This window comes from Sceloporus undulatus, chromosome 6 (genome assembly GCF_019175285.1).
Source record: "Sceloporus undulatus isolate JIND9_A2432 ecotype Alabama chromosome 6, SceUnd_v1.1, whole genome shotgun sequence".
NCBI lineage: Eukaryota > Metazoa > Chordata > Lepidosauria > Squamata > Phrynosomatidae > Sceloporus > Sceloporus undulatus.
Genome location: NC_056527.1, coordinates 165,080,573 through 165,102,589, shown reverse-complemented (window position 1 = coordinate 165,102,589; position 22,017 = coordinate 165,080,573). Strand labels below are relative to the sequence as shown.

At 42.2% G+C, this 22,017-nt stretch overlaps 1 protein-coding gene across 1 annotated transcript in view; it reads right to left on the bottom strand.

The window, feature by feature from the left end:
• CERS3 (ceramide synthase 3) overlaps window positions 1-19,711 on the bottom strand; it is a 32,338-nt gene extending 12,627 nt beyond the window's left edge. Inside the window, exons 1-9 of the mRNA XM_042475928.1 lie at window positions 19,530-19,711; window positions 18,155-18,269; window positions 14,771-14,889; window positions 9,584-9,641; window positions 8,537-8,587; window positions 7,210-7,302; window positions 5,243-5,371; window positions 1,749-1,855; window positions 1,140-1,296 (exon numbers count right to left, since the gene is read on the bottom strand). Coding sequence (XP_042331862.1) covers window positions 1,140-1,296; window positions 1,749-1,855; window positions 5,243-5,371; window positions 7,210-7,302; window positions 8,537-8,587; window positions 9,584-9,641; window positions 14,771-14,889; window positions 18,155-18,269; window positions 19,530-19,711 — 1,011 coding nt within the window. The remainder of the gene's footprint in view (window positions 1-1,139; window positions 1,297-1,748; window positions 1,856-5,242; window positions 5,372-7,209; window positions 7,303-8,536; window positions 8,588-9,583; window positions 9,642-14,770; window positions 14,890-18,154; window positions 18,270-19,529) is intronic.
• Between the last annotated feature and the right edge of the window lie 2,306 nt (window positions 19,712-22,017).

Below are 22,017 nucleotides of genomic sequence, written 5' to 3'. Positions count from 1 at the left end.
TTCCACATTTGCAAGTTACTGAACATAACCTGTTTTCTGAATATGGATGAACTACCTTCATGATGTGAACAGACATAAAGTCTTGCTGATATGAGGCCAATGCCTTATCTATATTCCACTGAGATTGCAACAGATATTTGAAGGAGTGGGTGGATAACTAGTGAGTGAAAGTGAGAGCTGAAGTGGAGAGAACGTTGTGTTAATATATGTTGCTGATTTCTCCTATAAAGAGCCTATGTCTCATAACACAGCCTGTCAAACAGGTTCCTTTTGACATTGGCTTTGGAGATGGAGGCTGCTTTCATAGCCAGGTTTGCCACCACTATGGAAAACAGATGCAGGTCAACTCAAGTCATTTCAGGCAGCAAAGCAACAACAGAAAGATTGCTGCCACCCCTCTCTAGACAACGTTGAACAAATGGCATTGGGAGCTTGGTTTCCAAAATACAGTACCACACAAAAGTGTCTCTGCCTCCATCGATTTAAGAAGATAGTCCTCAAGATGCCATTGCAATCTAATGTGATTAAGAAACAGAATCCAGGATGATACTTCGCCAATGAAGAGGTGGAGATTTATATAGCTGGCCTTCCATATTTGGAGCTTTGACTTTTGCAGATTTGATTATTCATGGATTTGATTAATATGTTCTGTCTAGGAATCTCTAGGTCCTCCAGCATGACATGTGGCTTATCTAGGAGAGACTGCTTCTCTTAGTTCCTTTAATATTCAGCTTTAGGAAGCCTGCTCACTAGGTTGCAACCATAAGACTTCATCTGAATGTGCTATTCTTGCTTTTGCATTGTTCCTAATGGACCAACACTGATACCTGCAATTGGTGCAGTATTAAGCCCTCCTTATCAATGAGTCTCCTCTTTCTTTGCTTCCACGCCTTCCTTCTCACTGTTCCATCCTCTAATATCTAAATTCACACTGTATGCTTCTCAGGCAGTGGACACATATCACTTGCTTCCTTTATTTGTGTAAAAGTACTGTGTGATCAATCATGTTAGTGAAAGGAAGAAAAGAAAGAACGAATGAACAAACGAACGAACGAACAAAAGAAGGATAATTGTGATGGTTCTGAGGATCATCAAATAGATTTCTATCAAAATTTCACCAAAATCTTGGGGTTTTTTACCTTTACGAAAATGAATTTCTTCAGAATGTTGAAAACTAAGTAGGCCCAGTAGATATGTAGACCTTGCAGGATCAATAGCTGCCCGTTGAAGAAGAAATATGCTACAATAACCGTCTGCGTATAAAATGTAGGATAATATAACGTGGCCCGTAGAATCCTGAAACACACAATGCATTGCGACAAATTAAGAAAATCCTTGCTATATTTCTTGTGGCGTCAAATTGCATTATTTTTGCAGCATCGAACCATAGTCTCTGAATGAAGACATAATCAATATATTAGCCTTTAAGGAACTTGGTTGCTTTTTCTGCAACAGATTAACCTAGTTATTTCTGTAAAATCTGTTAAATCGATTTTGTTTTCCAAATCCTGTTACTTTCAAACACAAATATGAAGATTTGCCCCAAAGTCCGCCCCTCAATGTCTCCATATTTTAGAGATTCACCCAAAAAGACAGGGATGGGGTGCTGCTATTTTGGATCTACAACCAGAACTTTCGCCTTTGCCCAATGCAAACAGAGAGAATGATTCGAGTAATGACAGAAGTGAGATTAAAGCATATATACTACGTAACCGCAACAGAAAGAACTGATCCTTAATGCAACTTACCAAAAAGGGAAGAGAACTAGCCGTGTGATAAAGAATGCAATTGAGAAGATGACAAAAAGGACGCTGCAGGTATTCTCCCAGCGCGCATAGTTGAACATCTTAGCAGCCTGGGATGACAAACAAATACATTAGGATTCCATAGTACATTTAGAACAGTGCCTCTCAACCTTTGGTCTTTGAGATGTTTGGGGCTTCAGATCCAAGAAGCCATCATCACTGGTGATGATGGCAGTGGATTTTGTGAGCTGGAGAATGAAAGATTTAGATTTAAAAGGTCATCTCTTCAAGGCCTATATTTGGTCATTACTTCCAAACACAGCAGACGCATTGAATTTGGTAGCACACTTATGCACGTTCCACACTGGTTCTATGAAATCAACTCTAGTCAAGACTGTCGTTGGATCTAGGCCTATGTTTGTAGAAGTGCGATCAGGTGCATGGCATGAGAAAAGACTCATTTTTGAATGGGTTTCGAGGTGTGAGATATGGAGTAGCCTTTTTGCTTCTGCCGAATGGGAAAAAACCCAACCCTGACACTCTAGAACAGCGGTTCTCAACCTGTGGGTCATGACTACTAATTTGCTTCCGGGCGCAATACAAGGTGTTGGTTATTACCTTTAAAGCCCTACATGGCCCTGCACTCTCAGAACAACGGGGAAGAATTTGCTGGAATTAAAGACAACTAGACTAGCCTCAACTTCCCAAAGAGCTTTTACTATAGCCGCTCCAAGATTGTGGAATAGTCTCCCGGAAGAGATCTGTCTTACTACCTCCTTGGAGACCTTTAAGAGGGCTCTTAAGACGGATCTCTTCCGGTGAGCATACCCACCAAATCTTGTACAAGACACACAGATCCACCTCCTTTGAACAGGACTGGAATATCTTACTCCACAGTTGCTTATTTCCAATGGTCTAAGGAACCGAGACCATCAGTTGGGGGTCACCACAACATGAAGAACTGTATTAAAAGGTTGCAGCATTAGGACGGTTGAGAACCGCTGCTCTAGATCATGGCTACACTAATGCACCAAGAGTATTAACTGCAAGATCAGAATTATTATTCCTGTTTGCAGGCCAGCATTATTATTTTTCTTTATAGGTCAGCTTTATTATTATTATTATTATTATTATTATTATTATTATTATTTGTAGGCGAAAAACAAAGGCTAATGAGAAGTGTACATTGAAACTGTAGCAACTTGGGAACAGACAGTATAGTGCTTGTAGGGAACAGATAGATATGGAAGTAAGGAGCTTTGCAACACAGAGAACATATAAAATTTAGAGTCTCTGCATTTTTTAAGGTCTGACTGAGTGTGCTCAGTAGACTAAAAATCTTAACTGATGGTTTTCAATGATCATGGGATAAAAAGGGGGGAATAGGCGGTTCTGAAAGCTGTACACTTCATGGCTCAGCCAATGCTGTGGTTGGGGAGAGGAGATAAAATGTGGTGTAAAATGCACAATGAAGTGTGCCTCAATTTTAATTTATTTTATTTTATTTTCTCTGTTCATCCAAGTCTGTGGACTTGGAGAATGAACCTAAGTCCTTTTTGAATTCTGCTTGCTTCACCATTTTGTCCTGGGAGAAAAGTCCATTGCGTTTCCCACACTAGGCTAGGTTGCTTTTGCGCTTAAATTGCCACAGTGAGCAGGAGCTGTTTCCAACACTGCTGTTTGTCATGTCCTGGAGGTAAGGATTAACGCCACCTTGCCCAATCTCATGTATATGCAAACTGTGGTTTTAAATGCATAAGCAATATGCCAACTATATGTTAAATCCTAGCTACCCTACCCCTCTACACTGCTTGCCTTCCATAACTGATCTCCCTGTAAGTTATTCCTTGGGAAGCTATGGGGAGAAGATTTGCTATTCCCTGCGCTCATGCCCGTTTTGCTCTTTAAATCACAGCCAACCTTTCCTGCCCTGAGAGGTGAACAGAATGTGCATGCACACTCCAGACTCTGTTCTACTGTCCCTTGCCGACAACCACTTTGGGAGACAACCAAAGTAGTTGGGTTCTGAAATAGTTGTGTGGCTAGTTACTCACTAGACTCTCCTGTCAAGCCAACCTTTGGTCCCCCTTGGCTTGCCCTAGCTTCATATTTCATCCGCACTGCAGAAATAAACCAGTCTGACACCAATTTAACTGCCATGGCTCAGTGCTATGGAATTCTGGGAACTGTAGTGGGGGACGCCAGAGTTTTGCACACTGCAGTTTGCAGCAATTCCAAAGCACTGAGCCATGGCAGTTAAAGGGGTGTCACACCAGATTATTTCTGCAATGCAGATGCCGCCATAGATGCTACCACAGTCTGGTCTAGTCTCTTTTCAGCTTTTTTTTTCATTTCACTGTGCCTCTGCTTGTCTGCTTTCCAAGCCTTCCTAGGCCTGTGTTAAAAGTTTGCCTCTGCCAATCTGACAGAGGTCTCAGATGCAAGTTCTTGCTGGAAGATGTGGCAACTTTGACACCCATTCTTTCTATTCTCTTGTCCATGAGTGACCAGATGGCTGAGGCTTGTCTCCAGCCTGTCATGGGCCTGCAGTTTCCCCATTCTACCCTCATTACATTGGCCTCTGCTTTTGCATCACCATGGCCTTGTTCTGGCGACCAACTGTGGCAGCAGATGTGCCGGGTGCCGCAGCAGGACACCACTGCAGATAGCTGCCATGGCATGAAAACAGAAGGCTCTGATATTCCCAGATTATCCAGAGCAAAAGTTAAGTTTTTTTTTTTTAAAGTTCATATTAACCCTGCTATACCCTGGTTCTATGCCAGATGTGCTGGACATCATCTGCACTGACCACACCAGATATAGAGTTTGGGCCATGCGTTGTTCAAATGATGCCTTTCACCTTTTGGCCTGCGCAGACAAAGTCGTAGACAGGGGGAGATTAGGAACTTGGCCTTTCTTTTCCTATTTGGTTGTGTCCTCTGTCTGACACCTATCCCAAAGCATTATGAGTACATTACATCATTTGGTTAAGCCAGGGTTACTCAAATTACTGCCTTTTGTTGTACTCCAAAGAACTAATCGAGGGCTGACTGTTCCCTTCTCTGTTGATTGGTCTCTGTCATGTGCGCTCTCTCTGACCTTCATGGAGAGGACATGTAGAGCATGTCTGCCTACTGTCTTTACCTTTCTAGAATAGTTAAAAAATGATCAAGGTGTTCTATTTAAAGAATAGATTTCTTTAATAAATGTTCCTCCTTTTGAGGATCCTAAAACCTATCTTCTGCCTCCCCTTATTCTTGCAATCCCGTCCTTCTAAGGTAAGCATTTCTGCTCTAACATGCCTTTCCTCCCCAAAAAAAACAATTTCTCAGTATCCAACCCACTGAGCATTTCTCACCTTCTGTAAAATAAAAATGCTCCATGAAAGGGCTTACTGAGGTTTCCGTCAAGAGGTTCCACATATGGAGTCACTTCGAATAAATAAAATAAACCACAACCCAAGAGATGTCAAGGCACTAAGGCCTAGCAACTTTCACCTCCAGCCAGATGTCTGCGAAGTCATGGACGATCATCACCAGCGTCCCAAGTCGGATGTAATTGGCACTCCAAGAGCAGAACATCAAAGCAAGGGCTGCAAAATGGTGAACCACGTGGGCTTTAAAGTCCTATGGAAACATCAAGAAATCAGCCTTTCTTCTGAAGACAAATAAAAAAAGAAATGCTACATCTGATCTGAAAAAAGAATAGTAAGTCATTGGAGGAGATCACTTCCATCCCTGTTTGATAACCCGTACAAGGTGATAAATGCTTGGGTAAAAACATAACACATTGGGATTGCACAGGAGCCCAATGCATGAATATCCACTTTTAGCCACCAGTTGAATTTTCCCATGGAAGGCTAGAATGGAAACTCGGTATGCAAAGGGATCTTGTAGCACCTTTGAGACTAAGTGAAAGAGAGAAGTTGGTAGTGTGAACTTTCCTAGACTTGAGCCTACTTCCTCAGATGCATGGGGTGGAGTGGAAAGACCAGGGACAGGCTTATGCAAGAAGGTGCTGTGTGAGAATGTTCCACCCTACCATCAGTCTCAGCCTGGAACTATCAACAGAACAAGTTCACTTTCTGGACACCACTGTGCAGATACACAACGGACATCTAAGCATCACACTATATCGCAAAGCGACTGACTGCTACACATACTTACATACTTGCATGCCTCCAGTTTCCACTTTGAACACACACCAAATCAACAGCCAAATCCTTGATACAATCACATCTGCTCCGTCCCACAAGACAGGGATGCCAAACTCATTGAATTAAAACACACATTCCTCAAGCAACAATAACCACCACATGAAGTAAAAATCAATCAATAAATAAATAACTATAAACAAGGCAAGACTTGCACCCAGGACTATTACAGAACAGACTGCAGATCGAAAATGACAGAACTCCACTAGTAATGGCATATATTTTCCAATTGAGACCACTCAGATGTATCATCAATGATATTCTGGGACAATAATGCTGCCTTCTCAAGGGCTCCTGGTGGCAGGCCTTTACTTGCTTACAGATACACAACAAAGATGTAGACACAGGTACAAAACCTTGTCACAAACTTGGATGCCAATTCTGCCCACACATCCATTCAGGAAATGTCATCACAGGACCTAATGATATCACCCATGATATTAGATGTACTTTCAATTGCTCACCCTCCAATGCGATTTATGCCATACTATGTCAGCTATGCCCTTCGGCACTCTACATTGGGCAAACAGGCCAGTCTTTACACTGGAGGATAAATGGACATAAATCAGACGTTAGGAATGTGGATACACAAAACAATGGTTGCCGAACACTTAAACCTTCCTGGGCATTGCATCTCAGATCTCAGAATAGTGGTCCTTGAACAAAAAAACTACAAAGGAAGATTGGAAAGAGAAATAGCAGAATTGGAATGTATCCACAAACTGCAGTCTATCAATAGAGGGTTGAACAAAGACAATGGTTTCCTACACATGTTATAGCACTGGTTAACACCCCAGCCTCATGAGGATGCTCTTAGCCAGTTTAATTCATCTCCTTTCTAGTTCCCACACTACATGCCAATACTCATTCATATGCTTTTCTACTCACCTTGGTTTTACCCAACATCCTTCCTCTTGCCTTGTCTCCCAACGGCCATCATTGAACTTGTCACCTCATCACCACACCCACAAAGCTTTGCATTTCTATGGACATTCTCACACACAGTCTATGCCTGGACTTTCCAGTCCACCTCATGCATCTGAGGAAGCAGACTCAAATCCCTGAAAGCTCATGCTATCAACATCTCTCTTTCAGTTATTCTCAAAGATGCCACATGATCCTTTTGCATATGGAGTTTCCAGACTAACATGGGTATGTCTTAGACTGGAAATGTTTCCCTTTCCCCAGAAAGAGGTAGCAAGTTGTGAAATATCTGTAGAAAATAAATGATGAATTCTCATAATGGCTCACCTTCCTTTTGGTGTCGATCCCAAGAGTAAACAGCAGTGACAAATAAAAACTCATTTCAAGCATGTAGTACCAATACTGGGATGGCAGAACTGACTGCAAAGAGAAAGAAGCTTGTTAGTACTTTTTGTAATGTTGTGCAAAGGAGCCAGTGTGGTGTAGTGGTTTGAATGTTAATAATAATAATAATTATTATTATTATTATTTATATCCCGCCTCTCTACAAAATGCAATCAGGGCAGCGAGGCTCCTCTAACTAAATCTTGCCAAGAAAACCCTAGGAAAGGGTTGCCATAAGTCTAAGTTGACTTGAAAGCACATCATAACAATAGCAATGTAGCACAGAAGCAGCAACATATGATGTGTTGGGGATCTAGTAAAACCAGTTAAACAGGATCTAGGTCTACTTTCTCGGATGAAGTCTACAAAAGCTTATGCTACAACTTGGTCTAGTTTTCTTAGGCCCCATACAAACAGGCCAAAATAAAGCTGCTTTGAGTCACTTTGGAGGTATGCTGTTTAAATTATGCATGCATCCCAAGAGTCCGCAAGCTGCACCAAACTGTGCTTTAATCCTTAGGACTGGATCGTTGCTTTGGTGCGGCTTCCGGACTCTTGCTACAGCATACCTTCAAAGTGACCCAAAGCAGCTTTATTTTGGCCTGTCTGTATAGGGCCTTAGTTTCCAAAGTGCTACAAGGTCCCTTTACACATTGATATTCCAGACTAACATGGTTAGGACTCTGAATACTACCTCAATGGAAAAGATCTAGTGATGTAAGTCTGTATCCTTTTGGAACTTTCTGCTAACTCTCAGCCCTCCTTGGCACCAAAAATATGATCTAGAGGGTTTCCTTCCGTAGAAGGAATGGGGTGAGAGAGTTGCAGAAAGTGTGAGTTGCTGATTCTAGCAGGTTTAGAAGGATCTGGAGAAGAAATATCCCACTGGATGTTGGCCACAGTCCAGTGTTATACAAACCTTGGCTTACTGAGTTACTCTGTGCAATGTGCAGAATGGGTCTTAAATTGCAAATCTCTCAGGGAACAGATCTGCATGATGCTAACTAGCAAACTAACTCACTAATTGCAAAGAGAGAAGGGAGTGGTGTATCTCTGCCTAGCCCTCCACTCATTTTGAAAAAAGAAAATCCATCCAGGAGCTTCTGGCTGTGCTCTTTCTGGCTATCTATCTGTTGAGGTTACCTCCCTTAACCATTTCGTCCAGAGGGTGCGTGAAACCAAATGTAATATTTGTATCCTGGTAAAGAGTGTGGTACCAATACATCTTCACAAAGAGGAAAGACTCAGCACTCCAATTGACAGCACTCACATGGAATGGATAGTTCGCCCACACTTGCCAGAGATCATAGAACCAGGGTTTCTGGAAGGAACATAGAATCAGACAGAGAATCATAATTATTTCCCGCATTATAGGGGTATTGCAACACAGCGGCTACATCAATGCGCTGGTCCAAACCTCATCTCTGCCATTAAATCAGGAGATAGCCTTTGGCAAACCACGTTCTCCTTATCTAGCCCTCAGCTCAGCCACATCTGTATAAGGCACAGTAACAGTGGTGCACTTTACAAGACTCTTTAAGGATTGTTCAGATAATTCTGTGCAAATAATTTTGAAAACTCTAAAGGTAGATAAACAGCTAGAAAATAGTCTTAAAGGCTATGCAATTACTAACTAATAAGTTAAATCTGCAATCCTGTTCCCACTTACCTGAGAGTAAGACTCTCCAAACTCTTGTCTGGAGAGCTGGATATCAAAAATGGGCAGGAAAAAGCTAACTGCAGTCACCCCTTGACTCTCACAGGTTTAACTTCCATTTTATGAGTTTGCCAATAATAATTAAATGTGAATTTAATTTCTGCTTCACCTTCCACCCCTGGAGTCTCGCTCAGCACTGGTCACCCCACTATGGCCTCTTTCCTTCTTGGAAATAGGGGAGCACAAAGAATGCTGCCGGCACACAGTTTGAAGCCATTGTGTGCAAGAGCACATTCACACAACAGCGGCAAGCTTGGGGGGTTGTGGTATTGGTGGCATGGATGCCCTCTTCCTCTGAAACGAACAAGCTGAAGCACAGCCACTTCACCCTCGGGCTCGCAAAGCTTGTAGCTGTTGTGTGAATGTGTGCACATAGTGACTTTGTGTAGATGCCACCATACCTCCATTGGAACGAACAAGCAGAAGCCCCACTTCTGCTGCTTTCCAACACTTTTATCTTGTTGGGAAGGCTACTTTAACCCAAACCCAGAATTAGAACACATGGCAAGACATGAGAATATGTTTTAGAGAGTGCAGATTTGGTCACATTTTCGTTGAAGGTTTTACTAAAGTTTGACTGCCATCCCACTTTTGACTTACATCATAGAGAAATATAATTCCAGCAGTAAATGATGTGGAATAGAATAGAAATCGCCAACTGTAAAATAAAATGAAATAAAATTAGAAAATACATGCGCGCAAGCGCACACACACACCAGTACAACAGTAATGTTCAGCGTCCACAATTTTAGGAGACCACTTGCAATCTCTTCTTTGCATTTCAGTATTGTGATTTCAAGCTGGTGAGTATGATTAATAATAATAATAATAATAATAATAATAATAATAATAATAATAATAATATTTATTTGTATACCGCCCTCTGGCAAACCAATCCGGGTGGTTAACAACAGTAAAATATAAAATATGACAATTAAAAACACTTTATCCCTCCCCCCCATAAGACAGTATTAAACAGTATAACATATTAAAACACAATGTCAATGCATAAAAACAACAATTAAAAACTAAAAACCCTGATATCCCTCTGTTGATCCTCGACCATCACTAAGATGGGGCCACGGGAGGAATGAGGGAATCAGGAACCTGGGCCGGGATGGTTAATCTGGAAAGGCCTGCCGGAGGAGATCCGTCTTGACTGCTTTTTTAAAGCTGTCTAATGATGTTATCTGACGGATCTCATCCGGCAGGTCGTTCCAGAGTTTGGGGGCGACAGCAGAGAACGCCCTCTGGGAGGTCGCCGCAAGCCTAGATTTTAGAGGCTGTAGTAAGTTCCTCCCAGAGGACCGGAGAGCACGGGGAGGATTGTACGGGAGGAGGCGGTCCCTAAGATAGCTTGGACCCAAGCCATTTAGGGCTTTAAAGGTGATAACCAACACCTTGTACTGGGCCCAGAAGCTGATAGGCAGCCAGTGGAGGGACCTCAAAACCGGAGTAATGTGGTCCCTCCTAGATGTTCCTGAGACAAGCCTGGCTGCCATATTTTGAACCAGCTGTAATTTCCGAGTCAAGAACAGGGGTAGCCCCATGTAGAGTGCATTACAGAAGTCAAGGCGTGAGGTTACCAGCACGTGCACAACCATCTCAAGATCCCTTACTTCCAGAAAAGGGTGCAGCTGGCGTATCAGCCGAAGCTGATAACAGGCACTCCTGACCGTCGCATTTACCTGGGGGTGCAGCGACGAGTCAAGGAGCACCCCCAGACTGCGAACACAGTCGCTGGAGGAGAGTGTGACTCCATCCAGGACTGGAGGTTGCAACCCAATTCTTGGTTTCGGGGCCGCTACCATGAGCACCTCCGTCTTGTCTGGATTCAGTTTCAATCTGTTTTTCCTCATCCAGCCCATTACCGCCTGAAGACATTCATTGAGAGAAGAGATGCCATCGGAATTCGAGGCTGACGAACGAGATACAGAGAAATAGATTTGGGTGTCATCAGCGTACTGATAACACCCAGCACCATGACTCCGTATTATCTCACCCTGCGGCTTCATATAGATGTTAAATAACATCGGGGACAAAATAGCCCCCTGAGGAACCCCACAAGTGAGGTACCTCTTACTGGAGCTACAGTCCCCGAGTAGCACCCTTTGAGACCTGCCCGAGAGGAAGGACCTGAACCACTGCAGAGCAGTGCCCCCGATACCTAACCCCCTCAGGCGGTCCAAGAGGATGCCGTGATCTATAGTATCAAAAGCCGCTGAGAGGTCTAAGAGCACCAACAGGGTCACACTCCCCTTGTCAATGCTCAGACGCAGATCGTCGGTCAAGGCAACCATGGCAGTCTCAACCCCAAAGCCTGTCCTAAAGCCAGTTTGAAATGGGTCTAGATAATCGGTTTCATCCAAGACAGCTTGGAGCTGAAGGGCAACCACCCTCTCAATCACCTTGCTCAGAAATGGCAGCAATGACACCGGCCTATAATTCTTCATATCCAGGGGGTCTAGGGAAGGTTTTTTCAGGAGTGGCCTAACCGCCGCTTCCTTTAAACAAGATGGAACATGTCCTTCCCTGAAGGATGCACCGATGATATCCATGAGGAATCTCATCAATGCATCCCCCCCCCTGGACGGCCAGCCATGATGGGCAAGGGTCGAGAGGGCAAGTTGTCTTCCTCACCTTACCAAGCAGCTTGTCCACGTCATCAGTACTCACAGATTGGAGCTGATCCAGTATAACTACATCGGCGGAGTCACTGGACGCCTCGCCTGTCGACTCTGTTTCAATTGTGGCATCTAAGTCGGCTCTTATCTGAGAGATTTTGTCTGCAAAGTAGTTGTTAAACGCGTCACAGCAGGCCGTCGTCGGGTTAAGTAAGGGATTTGGCGCAGGGGGCCAACTACTCTGGTAGAGCTACAATGCAAACTATAACTAGGTCCAAAAGTGACAGCATTGGATACTTGTATATGTGGACTGACTGTGTGTATGTTTAACTGGATGTTTAGTCTTGTTTTATTCCATAAGACTTCTAAGGAACTGTAGAGTCTTCTGTACTTGTGGATCAGTTTTCAAAACTAAAGGCTCAATTTGGCTCAGCTTTTCTGGGAGCTGAGAAAGAAACTGAACAGGCAAGACAGAAAACTGAATGGTACCCATCTCCATATGCAAACTAGTATCTGTAATGACCTTTGAAAGACCAATAAGATTTGATTTAAAAAGCTATTACTCTGCATGGTGGGGATGAAATGATGTTAGATACACAAACACCCTGCGGGAAGCCTTGGCTGTGAGGCTGCATGGAGCAGATGGTTGGAGTGTTTACATTCCCAATATTCTGAATGATGAAAAAGTTAACCACTATATTGACTCTATTCACATAGATTCAAGTTCATGATTCAAATACATTCAGTATAGAAACATACGCTACTATCATCTTGAACACATGATCATGAACACACCTCTGATTCTGGAAGCTAAGTAGGGTTGGACCTAATCAGTACTTGGATAGGAGACCACCAAAGACCACCAAGAATTGCCACCTAAGGCTAGGAAAGAACCCTAAAAATCCTAAAATCCTAGAATGTCACTACATCTTCTCCTTCTTTTTCTCTTCCCATTTATTTTGCCCTGAGAGCCCAAGTGTCATAGTGGTTTGAGTGTTGGATTATGACTCTGGAGACCAGGGTTTGAATCCTGGCTTGGCCATTGTAAACTCACTGGGTGACCTTAGGCAAGTCACACACTCTCAGCCTCAGAGGATGGCAAAGGAAACCCCCCCCCTGAAGAAACTTGCCAAGAAAACCATGTGATAGATTTGCCTTAGGGCCAACATAAATTGAATATGGCTTGTAAGCACACAACAAATGGGTATAAAAGTCTCCATTTTTTCTCACTCACTGTAGCACCAAAATATTCTAATTTTCTGCATTTTATGTATTTGTGTCTTGGTCTTAATGCATTCTCTTCAATACTTCTTAATATCCAATCAGTCCAAATCCATATTTCAACAGCTTTTTTATTGCTGCTGTTAGCTGCCCTCAAATTGATCCCAACTCATGGAGACCCTTTGGATGAGACATTTCCAAGACCCCCTACCCTCCATTTCTCTCCTTAGGGTCTTGCAAACTTAGAACCATGACTGAGTCTATCCATTTAGTATGTGGTCTTCCTCTCTTTCTCTGCCCTCTACCTTTCCTAGCCTTACTTGTCTTAAAGTCCACAATCCCATGCCATAGAACCAAGATACTGTACATGACACTGTATAATGAACATGCTCAAGGCTACTTTTAATAGCTGCATATTATACTTTAAGAAACTACTTTGCACCATCTTTGTTCGAATTTTTTATTGCAGGGTTGCGATCTTTCAGTCAGACTCCATGGTATTTATACTGTATTTGTCGACACAGTCCACATTTTCAGTTTGCATCCTAAACTGAATTTCTTGAACTGGATGCTTTTTACTACTTACCGCGAATCTAGTTTTTCTCAGCATTCACGTTCAGTCTGTGGCCATTAATTAGTTCACTGACTTTACCAAGTAATCTTTGTTGACTCTCTGATTTGTCAGTTATACAGTATCATTTGCATACTAGATGTTAATGATAATGATCTTTCCATCAATAATGATGCCATTAACAACGATACCATAATTTGAATGAGCAAATGTTTCTTTAAGTATGTCCTCGGAGTACAAATTAAAAAGGCAATTAGCTGCCCACTATGCATTTAAAACAGATGCCTTTTAAGCCCAAAGAATTTAGTCCTTGTGTGTAGGGAAACTAATTTGGATGTTCCTCCAGGCAATGCTAATGAAGGGGAAAGGATGGTCATAACTGCTGCTACTTTTGACATGCACTCATTAAGTTCATGCTCTCACCACATCTTTCCCACTGTCCTCCAATAGAAATTGTCACATCCATGTCTCTCCCATTTGAGATAAAGACAGGGATGGGTATAGGACAATCTCAGCTTGTATGATTGTGCTGGAATAAGCTTTCCAGTGGAGCTATACCTTTACTAAATGAACACATTTGTCAGGAATCTGTAGCTTGTTTCTCACGGAGTTGGCAAATCTGTGATTGGGACATACCACTACAGACTGCAATGCAGTTTTCTTCTACACAATAAATCATTTGTATTGTAATGTAATGCTGTTGCCTCAGAGGGAGAGAAGAAGAGACAGGCACATCTCCATCATATCTAAGCCCAGAAGCACATGAAAGGCCCTCCCTCCATCCCAACTGCCACTGCCATGGCCTCAGAAGGAGAGAAGAAGAGACAGATACATCTCCATCATGGCTAAGCCCAGAAGCACATGAAAGGCCCTCCCTCCATCCCAACTCTCATTGCTCTGGCCTCAGATGGAGAGAAGAAGAGGTAGACATGGCTCCAGCATGCCCAGGCCCAGAAGCAGAAGAGAGGTCCTTCTTTCATCCCAACTGCCCTAGCCTCAAAGGGAGAGAAGAAGGGGCAGTATCTGCTGGACTTCACCTCTACCCCACTGGCATGCCCCTTTCCTTATGTGTTTTCTGTTTAGATTGTAAGGGCAGGGGGCTGTGAAAACTGTAAACCACTCACGTAAAGAGCCATATACACTGATGAGACTGAAGAAGTACATGGCCTTTCAGATATTGTTCAGCTGCAACTTTCAGGGTAGATAATGAGAGTTGCACCCCAACAACATCTAGAGGGTCATACCTTCCCCATTCCTCCTCTACAGAGCAAAGGGTCCCAGCATAGCCTTCCCTTGCTCATGCTAGGTTGCTACAAGGAGGGAATTTCTGAGAATGGATAAATAAAAACATTTGGCAGCAGTGCCACTTACCAAGCCTCTTGGAATTTCTTGTGTAAAGTTGGGATTTCTAGATTTCGTCGTCGTCTGAACCATTTTTCTACCAGGTGCACTGTCCAATTGCACTTTTTGGCTAATCTACGTATCTCTGACTGGAAGAGGCAGGGAGAAAAGGAGGAGGAAAATCAATGGCATCCAGGTTAGAGTATGCTATCAACTAAGATACAATCATCTCTGTTTTAAGATTGTCCATTTTTCCCACCAGAAAACAATAGTCTCTGAAAACTGATCTCTGCCTTTTCCAGAGAAGGAATCATCTTGGTCTATTGCAACAGACACAAGGAAGACTAGCAAATACATTATGGGATAAAATTTTCATGAACTGGAGTCCACTTTAGCATTTGGGATGAAGTGACTCTCAGTCCACAGAAAATTATAGCATACTCAATTTGTTAATTTTCAAGGGTCCATAGGACCATTTCTTGTTCTTACCTGTCAGATTTGGATTGTAGATCCTGCAGTTATATGTAGGAAAGCTTCTTTGAATCTAAACTTATAATGGGCTTACCACTTCAATTGTTATTACAGGTAGATTAATATGTACTTTGATTAACAGACGTGTTGGTATCTAAAGTTTGAGTTGTTCATTGTGCAAATTAATCTACTAGCTTAAATCTCTTTGTTGTTGTTAAGTCAGCTTCAATTCATGGCAATTGTATGAAGGAGAGAGAGAAACTTCCCATAGACTCTTGCAAACTCAAAGCCATGAAGTCCAGAGACTACTACTGGCTAAGTAGATGGCAGCAACATAAACTTTATATTATACTATACTATACTATACTATACTATACTATACACTGGGACTGTTGGCTAAGTAGGATCATTTGGGAATCCGACAGGAATCACTTTCCCCACCCTGGCCATTACTTCAAAGTCTATGACGGCACCAAGGATCTGCCCCTGAGGCCATGACAAAGGTGACTTGCTTCCCAACCATTTTTCAGTGTATCAGGGTTACGTAATTGGCGACTACAGAACCTATAAGTGATTACAAGGTTATGCATTAGGGAATTACTTAATACTGAATTAATCCATTCCGACTAAAAGGGTGCAGTCACGCATGCTGCTGATGTCAGAAGGAAAAGATAACACTAAAGGGTGGCAATGTCTGAGTTGCTATGATCTTGTTCCGTTGCACTGTCACTTCATTTTGCTGTCCTAAGAAATGATTAGGAAAACAGCAGAAGTAAATTCTTACACAATGCAAAATGTCTTGCCGGGGGGGGGGGGTTGTTGATCTGTTCATGACAATATTTTCCTTTCCTGCTGTTTTCTAAGGACAATATCATGCAACACTACTATAACACTAGTGTTCCTCTTTAACTTCTGTGGCTGCCTCCTATGGAATTCAGAGATTTGTCATTTAGGAAGGCCTAAGAGCTCTATGGCTGTGAATTCTAGCACATTATAACACATTCTTACACGTTGTAAACCGCTTAGGGAGTGCTTAAGTGCACCAATAAGCATTATAGAAATGTACTTGTTATTGCTACATGCTAAATGTCCCTCCCTTAACTGCAAATCCCAGGATTCCAAAGGAGGCAGCCATAGTAGTCAAAGTGGAATAATAGCACTATAACAGTGTAGCATGATATCGAGTGAAACCAGGGATAGCAAACCTAAAGCCATCCAGATACTGTTGAGTTCTAACTTCCATCATCACAAGTAAGGGCTACATGTAAGTGTATTATGCATTATATTCAACTGGGATGAAGGTTATTTTAATCATGTAGACTAGACCTTATGGGAGTTGGAGTCCAAAATAATGGGAAGATCACACATTTTCCACCCTTGTCTCTAAGCTTCCATGTCCCTATTTGGGCCAATAGTACTTTGAATTTTAAATGTGGAATGGAACATCAAAATTATGGCGAAAGAGTGAAAGTGCCGAGGGTTTTGCATTTCATGAATGGAAGTTGCATCATTTTGCTTTTTACGTTTAATTAACCGAAGCTGCTGCATTAATTTAAGGAGAGACAGTTCAAACTGAAAAGCCAGATGTAATTATTTTTCCTCTTCCCTCTTTTTTGTTTCTGTCAGATCTTTAACCTCCTGCGGACTCTGCTGAGCAGGACATTTTGGGAATCAAATCTACCTGAGGATGCAGACTGGTTATTGAACAAGTTGGATGAAGGTTTATTGTTTAACTGGAATCAATTTAAATTGAATTGATTGTTTTCCTGTCCCTACTGTTGCTTTACTCGGGGAAAACTTGCATGACAAGATTAGGGACAGCTGAGGTGAGCTTATCTCCCATCTTACCTCCTTGCACTATATTGCTTTTCTCACTGGTCTGGTTCCCTAGAAATGAGTCATGCTAGGAAAACCAGAAAGAAAGAAAGAAAGAAAGAAAGAAAGAAAGAAAGGAGGAACGGAGGGCGGGAGGGATGGATGTAAGGAAAAGCTTTAAAGCAACAAAGCCCAGCAAGGTAAGGTAGGGATCAAATAAGGTCCAGCTTCCTACACCCACGCATACCTTTTGATGTAAAACATTCAGATTTTTCAAGTCCTTCTCTTGAGATTTATATCTAGATAAGTAACTACTACTTCTGTTCCCAAGGGCTTAGGATAAGCAACCAGAGAGAAGGAGGATTAGTGGAAAGATTAAGATCAAGAGCGATTGAAACCCATCCCATCCCACTATTCTGAAACCTCCGAGAGAAACCAGGAGGAGTTCCTCATTAGAAATGTATGAATTTCATGTAATCTGCCCTGCTGTGTTTTTGCAGGTGAGACTTCATCCACAGAATGATCTCTCTGGATTTTAAAAAGTCCCCTTAGCAGACGCAGATCTTAAATAAGATGCAAAACAATGTACCACCCCCCCCCCAATAAGAGAGATTTGCATTTACAGAAGTACGCTTCTTCATGTTCTGCCTCCTATTTTTATTTGCATCTCTTTCAACATCATCACTATCTCCACTTTGCAAGGAGAAAAGAAGAAGAAGAAGTACTTGGGAAGACAAGCTACAAGAAAGTACAACCAAAGGAATAACCAGAATCAACTACTCCATCTAGGGACTTTGTGATATATATATATATATATATATATATATATATATATATATATACACACATACACACACACACACATATATACATATATATACACTGTGCAACTCAATTGCTCCTTCATTGATAGATGAAGACGGAGGACCTTATCTCACTAGAGGAATTCCACTAAGAAATGGGATTTAAAGTAGATTTAAAGTAGAAAAAACCCTGCAAATGTGGGAGGTTTTTCACATGACGTTTTTGCAAACCAGAAATAATGTGAAAATAAAGCGAATGTAAAGGGGACAAAAATGACACCTTTTTACTTTGGGGAAGTTCCAAAAGTAAAAAGGTGATCCTTACCTGTGCTGGTTTTCTACACTCTTTGAAAAAAGCCTCTAATGTGGGATTAGGCTGAGGCTTCACCCGTCTTGTTTTCTTTATGCCCAAAATATTTGCTAGAGGAATAGCAAAACACCTGAAAAGGAACAGAAGACAAAACTTTGCACCTTCTTTTTCTTCCCTCCCAGTTGCTCATAATCCGAACAGACCTAGAAAAAACTGGCTTTCCTGTTGTCAAGAGTGAAGATGAGTTGGTTTGCTCCCATTGTGAAATTGAAAACTAAAGTACTACCCATTAAGACATATTCTTCTGAAGTTGTAACCACCTAAATTTCATCTCCATCTTGGGTGATACAGACTGGCATATTTCCCATTGCCTCCTGTTGCTGTGTGCCTTCAGGTCGTTTCTGACTTTTGGTGACCCTAAGGCAAATCTATCATTGGGGTTTCTGGGCAAGATTTGTTCAGACAGGGGTTGCTAATGTCTTCCTCTGAGGCTGAGAAAGTATGACTTGCCCAAGGTCTACCAGTGGGTTTTGAACCCTGGTATCCTACAATCCTAGTCAAACCACTAAACCATGTTGGATCTCACTCTGTGCCTCTAATCTAAATCAAGTGGGCAATTTAGACACTGCATACTCCAAACCCTGGTTCTGATGCAAACTATCTGGATGATGTCTGGCATGTTCAGCATCAGAACCAGGATATAACACCCTTAATATCAATTTTTAACTTACGTCTTATTCTGAATTGTCCAGGAATATCCAGAGCTCTCTGTTTCCATGCCAGGACAGCTGTCTGCATGCGTCCCCCACTGAGATGTCCTGCATGTCCTCTGCTGTTGCCAGTCACTTGTTTTGAGGTCAGAATGAGGTGCAAAGCTATGTGATTGTTGCTGGGCATCCCATTCTGACCTTAGAGGTGAGTGATCCACTGCGGTGGTAAATGTACCAGGCAGATCAGTGGGATGTGAATGCAGACCGATGCTCCAGTGCAGGAACAGAGGGCCAGGTAACAGGGGCAGGTTGTGGCAGCTCCGGGGTCAGGTCTGCTTTAAGCAATCTTTTCTGAACTCCAGATTATTGTTCTCGTATTTCTCCCGAACTGGGCATAGGCTGGGTCTGGGCAAAAACAGCTTAAAAATGCATGAGAGCATCTGTTTTTAATTGGGTTTTGCCCATACCCAGTGCATGCCCAGCTCAGGAGAAAAATGAGTGCTATAACAGTACTAAAACTACTCCTAAAACAATAGTCTTTGACCATTGCACTTGCTATATCACATCCAGTTTTAATACATACCCAGCTTCTGCTTCCCTCTACTTCCTTATCTCTTTCATTGTCCACACACACACATTTATATTATATCACATTTATATTTATAATCACACTGCCTCACCTTTCAGCAAAGAACCTAACAGCCAACATCACAAAGGCATATGGTATTATGGCATATAGCTGCTGTGGTTTGGGAAAGACATATCCATTGTGATCTTCAAAGTTTTTCCATGAACAGTTTCTGGGCATCCAGATGTCCTCCCACCAAAACCAGTCATTCAAGACTGTTAGTATATGTATCATTCTCCCTAGGAAGAAAGAGAAGAGAAGACAAGTCAGTCAAGTTTATCAATCAGTTGACTTTAGGCTCCGTTGAAATCAATGGGAGAAGTATTCCTCATCCAGAATTATCTGAAATTTTGAAATCCAAAACATTCCCAAATCCAAAGCATTTCGGAGAAGGGAGACTCAATCTTTATTTGAAATGTCATTAAGAAAGTTATACTCTGTTCTCTTCCTCCACAAAAAGGAGCCATTCAAAATTTTAAAAAGGATAAGAACGATCATCAGTTGCTAAAACAAATTTATAACCAAGGCAAAGATAGAAAGAATCAAAACACACTGTCAGGAAATAAAATTAAAATTAATAAAATTAAGCAACCGTCAAATAAAATGTTTGTTTAATTAAATATGTCTTCAGCGGCTGGAAGCAGACAAATAAAGGGAAGATGAGTAAACGTATGGAGTATGGCGATCCAGAAAGCCCTTTCTCAGCACTGTCGCCAAGTGCGCCTCTGAAGGCAAAGACACAACCAATAAGAGAGTGAGTATTAAACGGCAGTATTAAAAGACAAGGCACAATCCTTCAGGGACTAGGCCCCAAGCCATTTAAATATCTAAAAGTAATAACCAACACCTTGAATTGCTGCTGCCCGCATAAAGGAGACCTACAATGCCAGCACACTGCCCTGCTCAAAATACTAGCAGCAACACCCAGCCTTAGCTGATGTTTCTGAGTAGTTCTCAATATACAACTGGTTCACAAAGGAGGAGCTGTGGTTATCATGATCAAGGACCTTATTGCACACACTTTTGTCCCCGATCTGGGCAAGGGCAGGGGATGCGTGTGGCTGAATGAAAACACATTTTATCGCATACCATACTGTCCTTAAGGTGCCCCATGCCACTGCCTGGCACTAAGCCATCCCCAATCAGGGCTTAGGCATGTGAATTTTGAAAGATGGCTGAGCAAAATCACGCGGCTGAGCTCTGAACGGGGACGGCTTAGCACCAGGGGATGGCATGGGGCCACCTTAAGGACAGTATGGCATGCAATAAAATACGTTTTCACTCCACCACATGCGTCCCCTGCCCATGCTCAGATCGGGGGCAAAAGTGGGTGCGAAAAGCTCCCAAGTCAGACTACATACAGGACACTGAGAGGCAACTGTCCAACATTACCTTTTACAGAATCCTCTCTAAAGAATCCTCCAATAAATATCTGAAGGAACTACACTACTCTGAGTAGTCTTCAGCGATGTAGACAGCCAAGTTCAAATGGACTCATCCCAGGAGCCCAAATTAGGCATCTACTACCCAAAATATACAAACAGTGAAATTCTGGAAGACCCATTGTCTCTAGCAAAATTAGAACCCCAATTGTTGGCATATCTGGATATATGGGCTAATTTGTAGAACATATGCCATCAACACTCCAAGCTACATGAAAGATACAACTGAGGAAAATACAGTCCATCCACAACCTCCCAGAGAACACCATCCTAACCACTATGGATGTGGAATCCCAACATCCCCATACCTGGATGTACTACAAGCCATTAAGAATATAATCATGAATGAAGTTACAGCACACGTAGCCATCAATTTGCACTCATAACTATTTCCCTTTACTTCCCTTTCAAAGAATAACATGTGCTTCCAAGTTAGTGCTAAGGACACCTATATGGCACCACAGTACACAAATATCTTCATGGCTGAACTGGAGCAATGTGTTCTTGGCACATGCATCCAGAAATGTATCCTGGTAACATCTTTATTATTTGGGCACACGGAAAGCAATCACTTGAAAAGTTACACCAGGATTTCAACCACTTCCACACTACCATCAACCTGAGTAGGACCCAGAACAATGGATGCAAGCTACAGGAAAAGAGATGCATCCTAAACATTAGGAAGACTTTCCTGACAGAAAGAGCTGTTCGACAGTGGAAGACGATGCTGCCTCAAAGCATTGTGGAATCTCCTTCTTTGGAGGTTTTTAAACAGAGGCTGGATGGCCATCTGTCGGGAGTGCTTTGATTGTGTATTACGGCATGTTTGACATCATTGGAAACCACTGCGGTCTCTTCCAACTCTGTGATTCTATCTCTTATAATTAAATAAATATGAATACAATAGCTGTATAGCATTGTGCAGTTTGCTTCTCCTTTATTATTGCACAGATATAGCATCCATTGTATGCTAGAAATACCTGGGTACCAATGGAGATCATCACACGAAGGAGGCAAGCATCCTCCTCCCATCATTAAATCACCATTAAATCTTAATTGTGTGATAATCAGGGGGAAGATTATCACATCCCAGCACAC